The following is a 15,084-nucleotide window of genomic DNA, read 5'->3' on the forward strand; positions in this document are numbered from 1 at the left end:
CGAGTTCTGCATCAGTATAAGAGAAGGAGACGTGTGCCCTGTGCCTGCATAATATTTAGCCATGTGGCGGGTTGAGAGTGAAAATAAACCTTGAAGAAGCCTGACGGCCCCAATGACAGAGAAGACTCTATGAAGTAATAATAATAACGAAAGGTTTATTACTATTTACAAGAATCATGAATGTGAAGTGTAGGTAGTAGATAGAAGATGTGAGATGAACACGCTGATTTTAACTACAGTATATTTAGATAACCATGCTCCTTGGAGGTTAAGTGCACCATTATTTAAGCAATTTTTAATGGCTTTAAAACAAATATAATATTGAAAGGACCCCTCGTATGTGAGTATTAGGTGCTGGGGCTGACTTTTCTATCTACGAGATTTACTTTTTTTTTCAGGTGATTTTAGAAAACAGGCTTGCATCCCAGACGTCAATGCTCCCATTTCTGACTGTGCTTGCCCCTAAGTATGCTATTAGTTTAAGTATTTTGGCCTTCATTTGTTAGTTGAAGTGGGGGTTCAGTTAGGGTTGTGTCTGTCTTCTTTTATCATTCGCTTGCGTGATTGCAGTGAGTTGGCTTGAGCAAGGAGAGCTATTTTTAGTACTTAATTGCTCCCGAGCTGTGACTGTGCAGTGACCTGTGCCACAAGTTTATAAAATTAATTGCAGAAAATACAGTCAGCTTGAGTGCTTACAGAACTCTAGTTAAAGTACTGCTTAATTTGTGCTGAAAATGCTGGCCACACCATGCTGTGAGGCTAGGCGCTACATAGAAAAAAGCCAGAAAGCACTGCCTGGCAGACATGCCTAGGCATCCTATCTGGTGTGATTTGACTCTCCAAAACCTCACTGCCTCATGTTCTTGGATCTCTTGGACCTTTCTTCCATGCAGTTTCAGCTTCCAATCACCCCTTATTTTTTGCTGTGGTTTAATCATCATCAGTACTTCTTAAATCTTTTACCATGGGCAATGTGATTCCTGAATCACCTTGATGAGCAATATTTCCAAATTTGTCGCAGTTTGTGTTCATTGTGTCATTTAGTGTCTCAAACTGTACCCAAGGCTATAGTCCAAAGAATGAGACTTACAAAAAAAGAGAAAGGGTACCTTAAACAAAGGCTAGGGAATGGAGACCTTTATTACTTCATTATCTGGAAATGTGAAAGAGACAACCTGCCCTTCAAGGTAAGGCTGTCTGAGAACAGTAAAAGGAGATTCCTGCTATCTGTGTAGAAATATTTTTCTTTACAGAAGGTGATTATAGGATTTCCAAACTGAGCACACTAAAGGTTCAAGTGCATCAGGGCATTTTATGAAGTGGATCTATAAACACCAGCAATTCATGTCCATGAAGTATTTGGTAGTGCCCCTTAAAGATTACCCAAAACCCCCTTTCAGAGACATTCCTAGTCATTACTGAAAGATGTATCTTGCCTGCACAGTCAAAACTAAATTGTCATTAAAATTTTATTTCTCATCCACACGTATTATTTCCTTATTCTGCCTTTCACCGACCATTCAGGATAGTCTAGTGGCAAATGTTTCTTAGTGGAACAAATCTCTTATTCCTCACAGTTTCTATTGCTTTTAGGTGTAAACAAAAATAGCTGAAAATGGTTATATGGTGGTAATCGAAAATAAAAATCTGTGATATCTAAAACCACCCATTATTACCCATGTGTATCCTAAACCGTTATATATTAAAGCCTTTTTCAGTGTTAAAGTAAATGTTTTAACACAACATTTTTTTCTGGGAATGACAAATTTGTTACTGGTGCTCCTGTAAACAGAAGAATAACAAACCTGAACAGGAACAAAGTTGTGTTTGCTTTTCTCATGCAGATTTGCTCAAATTAGCACCAAGAAGAAAAATCCAGATACACAGTATGCTTTTGTGTTTCCCTGCTTTACAAACAGACACGATATCAGTATGCCTAGTGTTTGCCTCCTGTCAGTTTAGTCAAGAAATATTTTCAGCAAAGGCAGCTTTTTGTCTAAAGGTATGTAATATGCAGTTGAGATATGGCTGTATTACTCAATCTGTGTAACCTAGAAAGACCAAAATCCTTTAACAAACAAGCTGCACTCTTTGATAAGTAACCATTTAATTTGCCCACTGTTCTTCTGCTGTCACTTTGGAATATCTATTGTCAAGTGTGGAAATCTTGGTAACAGTTCATTTGAATTATCCTGACACTCCAGACTAAATAGCTGTAGTCCAGGGGTCTCCAACTCCAGTCCTGGAGAGCTACTGTGGCTGCAGGTTTTCATTCTGACCCTTTTTTTAATTAGTGACCAGATTTTTCTGCTAATTAACTCTTTGCCTTACTTTTAATTGATGCACATCTGAAGACTCAGGCCTCTTAATTATTTCTTTTTTACTTAATTAGCAACCAAACAATATTAAGACACAAAATGAACCAACACATAAACAACAACCTGCGTCCATCACACAATAACTGAAAATAAAGAAAGGTGAAGGCCTCAGTAATGTTGATCTGCTCAGGTCCACAAAACATTTTGACAATCCACAGTTTTGGAAATGTCTGCCATGGCAGAATAAGTGCCATGGAATTGTGCCAAGTTCACGTGCAGTGGATAGTTTTGAAAATCATACTTGTGAATTTCTTTTATAGCTAAATTCACATAAAATGTACTATGGCACAAGGTAAATTACCTGGCAACTAGAATTCTGTGATATTGATGTACTGCCTCCCGACTTGAAGTAGTTGTTGTCATTGATATTTTATGGGAGTACTTCCGTAATTCTTATATACTATTTTTAATTGATCTTTTTTTTTTTTTTTATAAATTAATGTCCTTTGCCCAGTATGTCAGGAAAATGTACAAAAAGGGTTCAAGCTGGGGATATAACTGTCACATAACAGAATCAACGGCTTTAGCTCCCAGCCATGAAAGGAGCCAGTGCAGAGTATGGAAGAGAAAGTGCTGATAGATAGCCTTTACCTGCATGCACCCACTAGGTGCTAAAATCCATTGGCCTTGGTACATGGCTGTAGGTAAGTCTTCTTAAGAATCCTGGTTTGGATTAACTAATGGAGTTGAAAATTGGGACAGACAGCGTTACCTCTGACCCCATGTGAAAGATCTGAGGCAGATCCAGCAGCATGAATGTGGGACCAGTGCATGAGGAAGAAAAGAGCCCATGGAGCAGCACATAAGGAAGAAAGGTCAGGGAGACGGCAAGGCAGCCGATGAAGCAGACAGCCTTAGCTGTTAGCCACCAAGCTGCCAGCCATTTTATGTATTCATAATCCTCTGTGTGAAATCATCCTACAATAATGTTTCTCTTTATAACAAAATTAAGTCCTGGAATTGATCTTCATTAACTGGATTATTACCTTTTTTTAAAATGTGCGCACATTATGTCTAGATCTGCAGTATATCTTCAAGGTGAATAGCCTTTTTAGTATGCTGGGACAATGTTGGTAAAGAGAGGTTTGCAGATCAGTTATATTACTTATGGTTAACATACTGTATAATTCCAAGTCAGAAGTAAGTGAGGTTTGATCACATGCTATGGCCTGGCGCACACAAGCTTTTCACATGGATCCAAATTGTAATTAAAGAGTTTAAGAAAAGATGGCAAATAGTACAGTGCAGATTATAGTATTATTGCTGAGGTTTGTTTAGGTACTGCTCTTTCATATATAAGGTACATCTTAAAGTTTGAATATTTTTTTGCAAATGATTTTCTCCCCTCATACACCTAAACTTCAATGGAATTCATTGAGAAATGTATTGGTTTCATACATTTAAACAGCTGTATGAACAAAAGACTCTGCCAAGAAAGCCTTGTGTGGTGCTATCGTGAAGCAGTATAGTAAAATAGGTGTTTAAAAGATTACAGACTCAACCTGCTTATACGAGAATGGTTCTGATTGGCACATCCTTGGTTTAAGGCTACATTAAAATGGTGACAGTAGTTTATCCCTGAAATTTCAGATTCAGGATATTTTATTGATTTTTAAATGGGTTTCTTTTGGACTTTTATTTTATTAATTGATCAACATACCAGAAAACCTACTTATTTTTCCAAATTAACCCTGCATTCATCAGTTACCTCCTAGTCTTGTTCATCATGAGAACCATAGCTTTTTAGGTCATCATCTTCAATTTCAAACAAACACACACACATCTGCCTTTCTGTTACAGTGATCCCTCGCTATATTGCGCTTCGACTTTCGCGACTTCACTCCATCGCGGATTTTAAATGTAAGCATATCTAAATATAGCAAAATACCCACGCTTCGCAGCGGCGAAGTACTGCATTCAAATTTTTATTAAGAAGAAAATTTAACCTTTTTAAACTGAGGGAAAATATGCCAATAATTATTTGTTAAGGATCTCGTTGTATACCATGTTGTCAGTTCGGCCCTCCGGTTGTAACATGACCAAGCTCATGCAACACACTCTTGAGCATGCAACATACAGTTGGCCATGTGAACAGTAATCTTGTTTCAAATCTCACAGCTTGGATTGCTGCTGTCATAATCGGTTTCAGTTTCATAGTTTGTTTCAATTACAACAGTATTTGAAGGACTTGTTGTGTTAAAGTAACATTCGGCATCTGTCAAGCGTTGTAAGCACACAACCGGTTTCATCAATAAAATCACATCCAGCTTTTGAGAGTTTAAACATTCATAAACATTAAAGTGTCCACTACTGAAATTGTCACCTGTGAATCTAAGATGTTTAAGAGGCATCGGCAGTTGTCGAAAGGTGTAAAATATTTGGCCATTTCGGTACACTTGAAAGTGACAACCGAACAATTCAGCGGCAGCCATCAACTCAAATGCAGAACCATAGGTGAAGGGCTTAAGCATTTCACTCTTATAGTACTCCTATATAGTATAATTATCTCCTGTACCGTCATCAGTCCACACCTTGAACCTGTCCCAGTCATTCAATACATAAGACACAATGTTCCTCCGGATATCAAGAGTCAGCCTGATATGGCCGTGCAATATGTAACAAAGAGAATGGAAAAGGTAGGTGCCATCTCCAGGCATGGAAACCACTCGGTAAGTGACAGTTCTTTGATCGATGGTGATCACCTCGATAGACATGTTAATGGGGGTTGGAATGATAAAGGAAATGGGTACCTGAGCAATGTAAAGTAAGTCTAAAATACCTATACAATAACTATAATTGTAATAAACAAACAATAAAACAGCGGAGAAACCGTGGATTAAACAAAAAGGCTGTAGTTATCAGTAGGGAGACGTGAATCCCATGACGAAGCAAGGAAGGTAATGTAGAGACCGGAGCGACGGACGGTCTTATATAGGCAGGCAGCCAACAACGTGGGAGGCGTTGGGATGGGGGACCCAACGCCACCTCACATGGTGACTGAGCTGCAGGCTATGGACGTATATATGTACGTAAGTAGGATTCAGTTAGCGTTGGGAACCCGTGTACCAAATTTCTTGAAGATGGGCCCATAAGTAACAAAGACTGTTGAAAAGTAAAATATTGCAGCTGACAGTGGCATCATACCACCGAAATAAGTATGTACATTGGTTTTGGTTAGTGCAGGGAAGCCGCCTATCAAATTTCGAGAAGATCGAGCCATAAATAAGAAAGTTCAACATGGCAGACGTTGTTGACCGTGATGACCGTTACGCGTAGAATTTCGAAATGAAACCTGCTTAACTTTTGTAAGTAAGCTGTAAGGAATGAGCCTGCCAAATTTCAGCCTTCTACCTACACGGGAAGTTGGAATATTAGTGACGTTGGAAAGTTCAGTATGGCGGCCAACAGTGACGTCATACCACCGAAATAAGTACCAAATTTCAGCCTTCTACCTACACGGGAAGTTGGAATATTGGTGACGTTGGAAAGTTCAATATGGCAGCCGATAGTGGCGTCATACCATCGAAATAAGTAAGTACATCGGTTTCGGTTAGCGCAGGGAAACCGCCTGCCAAATTTCGTGACGATGGGGCCATAAATAAGAAAGTTCAACATGGCGGACGTTGTCGATCGTTATCAACCATTATGACCGTTACGTGTAGAATTTCGAAATGAAACCTGCTTAACTTTTGTAAGTAAGCTGTAAGGAATAAGCCTGCCAAATTTCAGCTTTCTACCTACACGGGAAGTTGGAGAATTAGTGATGAGTCAGTGAGTGAGTCAGTCAGTGAGGGCTTTGCCTTTTATTAGTATAGATATATCACGGATTTTTCGCTGGTTCGCGGATTTCTGCGGACAATGGGTCTTTTAATTTATGGTACATGCTTCCTCAGTTTGTTTGCCCAGTTGATTTCATACAAGGGACGCTATTGGCGGATGGCTTAGAAGCTACCCAATCAGAGCATGTATTACGTATTAAGTAAAACTCCTCAATGATATATGATATGCTTCCCGCACAGTGCTTGATTGTTTGCTTTTCTCTGTCTCTCTCACTCTCTCTGTGCCTGACGGAGGGGGTGTGAGCAGAGGGTTTGGCTGTTTGCCTAGAGGATACGGATGCTTTATCGCGGTGCTTCGGCATACTTAAAAGCCCAAAAACACGTATTGATTTTTTGATTGTTTGCTTTTCTCTCTGCTCCATTTTTCTCTGACATTCTCTGCTCCTGACACGCATTCCTTTGAAGAGAAGATTTGTTTGCATTCTTTTAATTGAGAGAAAGAACTGTCATCTCCGTCTTGTCATGGAGCACAGTTTAAACTTTAGACTAAAGGGTGTTATTTCATGTCTAGAGGGCTCTTAAAATGTTTACAGTGTGGGAGAGTTTATAAGGGCGCAAAATATATAAAAATAACCATACAAACAAATGGTTTCTACTTCACGGATTTTCTGGAACGCAACCCCCGTGATCGAGGAGGGATTACTGTAAATCTGAACCTTTGGACATTTGACTTTTTCTATGCAAATAAATTGTCCTTGTTAAGAGTTCACAGGCTTGCAGAATTCTGTAGAAGAATTAGTATAAACTAAAAAATTCTGTTTTTCCTACTTTTTTAGTAACTAAAAAAATCACAGACTGCATTAGAAATAAATAAAATAGTTACAGGAATTAATATAGATTAAAGATGTCTCTAGAATGTTAAGATAAAATTCTTCCCTGGTCAGCTTTACTTTTGCTGACTGACCGATTTTCAGAGCAGTCGTGATCTTTGGAAATTAATATTTGGAAACAGTCTTCGCCATATGAGAAAACTGGGCAAACCATTTTAAAAACTAATGATCTAGAAAGACAATATAGAATAGAAAAGTAAGAACAATGAGGTAATAAGAATAAAGAATAAAGTAGAGGCATACAGAATTAAGATCTAGAGGATAGGGAAAGCGAAGGGAAAAAAGTACCACAGAAGCCAGCAAGCCAGAACAACATGTGTCTTCTGAATAGCAGAGATTTACTTATCAGTATCATGAAAAAATTGAACGGTCTGTTAGACCAGAGCTTCAGCACCGGTTCACACTGTGGAATGTTCTACAGACAAATATTACATTGATGAACTAAAAAATGTGCTGATCAATACAGGTTTTTTCTCTATTATGAAAAAAAAAAAAACTCTTGGGACGAGACAAGACTTTTTTCCTGCGACGAGATGTGATCTTTTGAAGAGAGACAGACACTTTCATGTCCCATGAGACGGTCAAGTAACGTCATACTTACAACCTTTGGAAGCAAGTCCCGTGATACACATGCAGAGCAGTTTAGAGGTAATCGAAGTAGGAAAGTTCAAGAGTCTCAAAAAAATGAGAGTAAAGATTGCATTAGCGCAAATAAATGGAAAATATTACTCGCTAAAATAACGGAACAGCGAAAAGAGATCAAATTGTGTTCGAGGATGTCTTGGTTGTGGGGGAGAGAGACAAGGCAGTGAGACAAAAGGACAGCTGTTGTACAGGCTTTTAAATGTTTGAAGCGCCAGTCCAGCATCTGATCGAGCAAAGAGGAGGTAGAAAAAAAACATTTGTTGTTTGTTTCCCATTGTATCACTGTTTAAGAGGGGTTTCGGAGGAGCAACTGTGTCTCCTTGGGGTGCGTTCAGCCCCCCCCCTCTTCACAATGGCGTGGGGGGGGAGGGTTGGCGAGCGAAGCAGGCAGGGGGCAAAGCCCCCTAGTTTTATTAAAAGAAATATCACCAGAGATTAGCACCACAAACAGAGCAAGCAAGAGTTGAAGCATTATAAGACTTGCATCTCCTGTGCAGCATAACACAATGTTGCAACATCACAAAAACTAATAATTAGCCAAAACTGAGTCGAGTCTTAGGGTTTAGAATAATACAAGCTTTGGACAGCATTTGCAAAACGTTATTGAATTAACTTAACAAGGCTGTGAACCTGTTAATTGTAAATTTGTATACCTGGGGTCTACTCGCGTAATGCTGTGCTTAAAAAGTATATTTTCTCCCCTTGACAATATACTCCACCCAAAAGAAGATAAAATATTTTTGCTATTGGCTGTGATTCCACTGTAAAAGTTAAATGCAATGCAGTATTTAGAACAGTGGCTGATTTGACGCACAAAGAAACTGAGGCGACATGTAAACCTCTAACATCAATACCACAAATTATTTTTTAAACCATACACTAGACAGAGTAAGACTACAAATTGATACACAGTTTCTGCTTTAAAATACAATATCTTGTAAAGACAAACTGTACCATTCATTGTGCACATCTCCTTGGTAATTTTTAAAAGAGAACTGGAAACTGTATCTTTTAATTTATAAAATGACCACCTAGGTACACTCTGGACCCTGTCTAAAGAAAATGGTTAAACAAAAATACTATACCCTTTTTTAATAATATTAATAAAAATGATTTTTGTTTGATGGTTTCCCTTAGAAAGTGGCCAATATCTCTGAAGAAATCAGACTTAGACCAGAGTAAAATTGATAAACCAATTTCCTCACATTAACCACTATACGCAATTTGGAAAGTTACATTGTGGCTGTAACTTCCTTAACTGTCTTTATCAATGACATTGTATTAAAGTAGATGATGTACTACAGTTTGTGCGGATCATAAATGTCTGACAAAGTAACACATAAAGTACGTTTAAAGTGTAACTAATGACTTGTAGTATCAGAGGTAGAAAGATAAGCAGGCTGAAGGCAGAAACGAAAAAATTGCTTTTACAGTAATTTTTGGGATCAACGCTTAACTTGATGCCAGGGTTGGTATTCTGCAATTCTTTTTAACTACTGACCTACATATTCTTTCTTAGCAGAGTCTTTTCTTTTACATTCTATATGCTTCAGACAACAAATAGAAGTCAGATTTGCCCTTCTGTAAGATAGCAGTACAAGTACATGCTGACTCACCCAGTCAGAAAGAGCAGCCATGTGGGAAGATAGCTCTGTAACCAAACCGAGAGTAACTAATATCATAGAGTGCAGCTGACAAATACACGATAAAAGCAGATAATAGAGAGAAAACACTATGAAATGACCCAAGTGTTGAAAATCAATGACAAAATGAGATTGAAAAGACTATTCAGACAGAATTATACTTAGATTCAAATTAGGTCTAACTTTTAATGCTATTGACTGCACCATTCTATTACACAATTGGCTTTACTATTATGTTGAACTTACTGTATAGGCACAGGTCTTGTATCATATTATTTGTACTTAAATTCTTTTTAATGTTTTTGTAGTGCACAGAGGATATTCCATTCTTATATTCAAATGATAGATATATTATCTCTCCAAGGACAGATTGTATTACTCTTTCTACCAAAAAAACAAACAAATCTAATGTTGACTCCTATGTTTTTCATTAAAAGTTTGAGTTGAAGCATTGGATGAATGAAAATTACCCCTCTTTAAAGATGGAAAAAACATAAATTTTATTAGTTGATGGAAATGCTGCATACAGTAACAAGACACTGTCAATTTTTAACTCTGAAGGCCTGAATGTTAGCTTTGCTGAATCAGCATAAAGCTTGAGTGTTATCTTTTAAGATTAAGCTATCATTTAGTACTTGCATTAGTATCCATGACCTGCTTTTTCTGCTAGGAAAGGGGTAAGTGAGTCAGCTTGTTGCATTGCAGGATAATTTAAAGTTCATTCATGCATTTATTTCATGTCATATTGGCATACAGTGTCCTGAAGTTTCATTTTTTCTGTCCTGTATTTCATTCAAAACATTACCCTAAGGAACATCATTAAAAATCAGTACAGTAATACAGACATTGTGCTCCACAACTTATAAAAGAACATACTAATGTGTCATTTGCCGAGAGTACTTTATGAATGCAAGAAGCAGATCTTCTAAAATTCAAAGCACGTGTACATACGTATGAAAAGCTACTGTGGAAAGGCAGAGCCAATATTTATTTACAGGGCACCTAAACTTTGCCATGATTTTCTGGTGTATGAGATGCCCTATTCATTTATGGCATTTAAGTCAGGACTGATAACTTAATACTTTATTCACATGCACACTTATAACAGCTATTGACTAGGGTGATCATTAAGCAGAAATGTCTGTTATTTTTCATCAATGAAAGTGTGGCAATCATTAACAGCTGTTAGTTTTCCTTTCCCCATTCATTTTTGCCTTGACCAAGCTGGTACTCCTGGTCAAGGAATGCAACATCTGAAAGGTTGGGAATATTGGCTTTCAATGTTTAATCAATGTTTAACAGCATCAGGTCATCATATTTTCCTTACAGTTTTAGTTTACGGACTAAACATGTTGCATTTGATGATATTAGGATGCATGGAAATGGAAGAAAGGAACTTTGAAGTTGAAATCAGCCCAACTTTTACTTTGTGTGGTCAAAACACAGTAAGCTCCACAGAGGTTTCATTTTCAAGGGGTGCTCTTAACTGTAATTTTCCTTACATCTCATCATCTGTCTACTGGTAATGCATTTTATTAAATTTATCTTATGTCTCTATGATTTGTATTACATTTGAGCCATGATTTGTGAAACTGTCTGTTAACAGAAGTAAATATATGTGTGTGTACATTCCTATGTGATTTTTTTTTTTGATCATGTAATGTTTTTTTCCCATCTGTTAATGTGCCCTGATTTTCAGTGAAGAATAACATATAAATGTTCACCAATCTAAGTGTAATTGAATAGGGTGGATGTTTGTAGAATACGTGTGTCAAACTCCGGGTCTGGAGGGCCGTAGTGGCTGCAGGTTTTCATTCTAACCATCTTCTTCATTAGTGACCAGTTTTTGCTGCTAATTAACTTATTTTGCTTTAATTTTAATTGACTTGACTCAGGCCCCTTGTTTGTCTCTTTTTCCTTAATTAGCAGCCAAACAATAATGGGACACAAAACGAGCCGCCACATGACCAGCTCACCTGTGCCAATCACAAAATACCTGAAAATAAAGAGAGGTGAGAGTAAGGGTGATCTCTCAGGTCACCAAAACATCTTGACAGTGTTCTTAGAAGAAAAAAAAAGAAAAGCAACAGTTTGGAAAATGTCTGCTGTGGCAAAATGAGGGCAGCAGCAAGTCATGGAATTAAATATCAGGTTTAATTAACAGCAATGATCAGCTTCTTATTAAGAGATTGGTTGGAGTTTGAAATCCCAGTTTAGCTGGTCATCTGTTGGCTCGTTTCACATCTCATTTCTGTTTGGCTGTCATTTAATAAAGAAAAGAATACATTCAGGGGACTTGATCCCTAAAAACAAGGCCATTAAAATGAATGGAAAAGAAGTTAATTAGCAGTGAAAACTGGTCACTGATTAGAAAAAGGCTTAGAATGAAAACCTGCACCACTGTGGCCCTCCAGACCTGGGGCCTCATGTATAAACGGTGCGTACGCACAGAAATGTTGCATAAGAACCTTTCCACGTTCAAATCGCGATGTATAAAACCTACACTTGGTGTAAAGCCACGCACTTTTCCACGGTACCTCATACCTTGTCGTACGCAAGTTCTTCGCTTGGTTTTGCAGACTGGCGGCACCCAGCGTCAAAGCAGTGCTACTGTTCCTGTGTGGTTACACCTTATTTTCCTGACGCAGCTTTATAAATACACTGAAACTAACCGCATATTGTTTATTATTGTAACGCATCTGATTGTAATTAACTTGTAACAATATAATAGTCCAGGGAACAGCCATAGTATTCCAAATACCATAACTGCTTTAGCGTTGTTACTCTCACTTCTTCTTCTTCTTCTTCTTTCAGCTCCTCCTGTTAGGAGTTGCCACAGCAGATCATCTTTTTCCATATTACTCTCACTGCACCACTCGGAGTATTTATATCACTGTATCTGAGTGTGAATCACAGCAGCAGCTGATCGGAAAGAGAATTATCGGTATACAGCTTCAAGGACACGCTGTCTCAGCCACTGCAAAATGTTTTCAAGCCTTTCCTGTACGGACCTCGCGGTTCAGAAACAGTTTAATCCCAAGAACTTTAAATGCATTCAATCAATTGCTCCTTGTAGAACTGTTGGTACTTATAAGTACACCCCACTGTAAACTTGCACTACAGTTATAATATCTCACAACCTGGGCCACTTTATAAAGCGCGTATTTACATATGATGACGATATCATTTTTAAGGTGAAATGCAGCAAAATATGTTTATTAAATTATACAGATAAAACTTTAACTTCATTTAAATAATCTATATTCTTCACTGGGAGTGTCGATAAGGATAGAATAATTAAACATGTACTACGAAGATATTTCAGTGTTCTTTAAACGCTTTGAAGAATCGGCGCTAAGCTTACAGATGGCTTAACTTTTATTACAGAGCTGATTGTGTGGCGATTGGTTACTTGGGGAAAGAAAAGCAAGGACTGCAGTGGCGGCTACGCCAATATATATTGAATATAAAACAGAAAGAGAAAATAACAACACAGCTAAAAACGCAGCGACAAATTTCGGCAAAAGTTAAATGCTTGTGTCATGAGCATGAGGCGGCTATGCAGTGTCTGCAACGGACGTGGCCATCCACCGTGCATAAGATACCATATTGACACTGGTGGGCGAAGCAGCCACCGATTCTTCCTCTGCCCAGTGCCACCACAAGCCTAGAGCCGCCCCTAAGTACTGCTGCAATAAATTATTTCATCGAAGTGAAACACATTTAATAATGTGCTTTAACTCCTATCATCATAAAAATGATATCACATATACATCTCAGTATTTTAGTTATTCAGAGAGCTGTAATATCACGAATGTAATGGATTCTGTGTCCAGTTGGAGGAAGAGAGCCGGTTTAAGAAGCAAGTAGTGATTCACACACAGAGCACATAGAAGATCAAATACAAAACAAAGCATTTAACGTGCTACTTTAATTACGATGTGATTTGAGAAACTGGTTAATTAAATGATTTTAAGATGAAGTTTATGATGTTCTACTTTAATGACAAAATAAACTACGTGATTAAAGTGGAAATGTCGAGATTGAAGTTGACATTTCGTGCTTTTTCCCCACGGTGTGCCTTTTTTCTCTGTACCCTAATAAGCTTTCATATGACACTCAGACAGTGTGCAACTCGGCTTTTCACGGCGACTTTGATATGTGACTTCTTTTTTATTTCCGGCACTGTGCGATTTTGTGAACATGAGCTTTCAAGTTTCTCCAACACGCTATGTCACTCGATCAACTTCCTTTTGTTGATTATACCACGGTTTATTTGAACAAATAGTATGTTTTTCCTTTGCCTCCACTTGGTATTCGCTGAAATTCTTATATTTTCCCCCGTGCTTTTCCCATTGTCTTTTCACAGAAGGCTGAGCTTAAGGGCGATTTATATTGATTTGCATATTCAAAGAGGCGTAATTCTGGGAGGAGTTGGGGCGTTACATAAAGCATGTGCACGAGCGTTAGTTTTCACGCTGATCGGGATTTATGTAGCGGAAGAACGTGGAAGTTGGAGTATGCACAGATTCCTGCATCTGGATTTTTCTGTGCGTAAGCACATTTCGGCTTTTGTGCTTACGCCATGTTATAGTGCGAGTTCTACGCATGGCATTATACATGAGGCCCCTGGAGTTCGATACCCCTGGTGTAGAAGGTGCATAGTTGAGAAAAACAGTTGATGATGAAAAAACAAGCCTGTGTGGTTTGTGTATGAGGAGCAGTCCTGGGAAAATTACTTGATTCAAGATGTGAATAAGTAGTGGAAGTGCAGGGAACAGGCCAAAGAGGGCAACACAAAGTAGAGAAATGGGGTGTGGGAGTGATGTACTAACCTACAGGATCTCGACACAGGATTGCATATGGTAGTCTCTCTGGTAACTGTTAAGTTCCACATTCTTTGATTGACTACCTTTTGCCTTTATTCTTGGTGTGGTGGATGTCCCATTGTTAGTAGAGTCTTGGAAACAAGTTCAGTTAGTATTTTTAACCTAGCTGCTTGTGTTTTCTTTGTTCAATTCAGATCCTTTATTTGTTAAGATCTCACCTGGAGTCGAGACAAAGAAGTGATATAGAGAACCTACAAGTTATCGGAGATCTCGCCTCCCAAATCCACTCTAAGTTCTGGCTGGCATCAAGGTAATCCCATTCTCTCACTCTCTCTGTTTGCTATTTTAATGGCTATTCCTGAGAAACCACCAAGGTTTGCCAAAAAGGGCATTGTGATTCTAAACGCTGTGCACAAGCTTGCAAAAATGTTGGGGATATAAGCAACAATCACCAAATATTAATATACTGTTGCTGTGACCATGACTACTCTATAATGTAGAGAATGAACAAAGTGTAACCTGTTGTCATTTTGTCTAGAAAAATTATTATGTACCTTTAACTTTACAAAAATCCTGTTAGATTTCAGTAATTTGCAGAATTATCTTATTAATTCATGTGTCTATGTTTTGAAGTGTTCAGCTGCAGAACTCTAATTTACCATGGTTGCTGCATAATTCACTTCTACCTCTTACTGACTGTGTTTTTTAAGATTCTGTTGCATGCTGCTTTTTCCCTGGGAATCATTTTGTGGACATTTTTAGTGTCTAGTTAGGTGTCCCCTTTGGAGTCTAATACAATTGTAATGTGTAAGCCAGCAAAGTGCTCTGAAATATGGCAATGCATATATGTGTGCAGTTAGTAACAAACGAGAAAGTGTTTTTTGTTCTTTCTCCAAAACTCCAACATCCCCCCGATTTGA

General features: G+C 38.1%; 1 protein-coding gene across 1 annotated transcript in view; it reads left to right on the forward strand.

Annotated features, from left to right (window-relative positions):
- The window catches only part of LOC120516336 (thyroid adenoma-associated protein homolog), a 156,288-nt gene that overhangs the window by 123,697 nt on the left and 17,507 nt on the right, over positions 1-15,084 (forward strand). Inside the window, 1 exon segment of the mRNA XM_039737938.1 lies at positions 14,359-14,474. Within this exon segment, the coding sequence (XP_039593872.1) occupies positions 14,359-14,474 (116 nt within the window).

The sequence above is a fragment of the Polypterus senegalus genome, chromosome 16, assembly GCF_016835505.1.
Source record: "Polypterus senegalus isolate Bchr_013 chromosome 16, ASM1683550v1, whole genome shotgun sequence".
NCBI lineage: Eukaryota > Metazoa > Chordata > Cladistia > Polypteriformes > Polypteridae > Polypterus > Polypterus senegalus.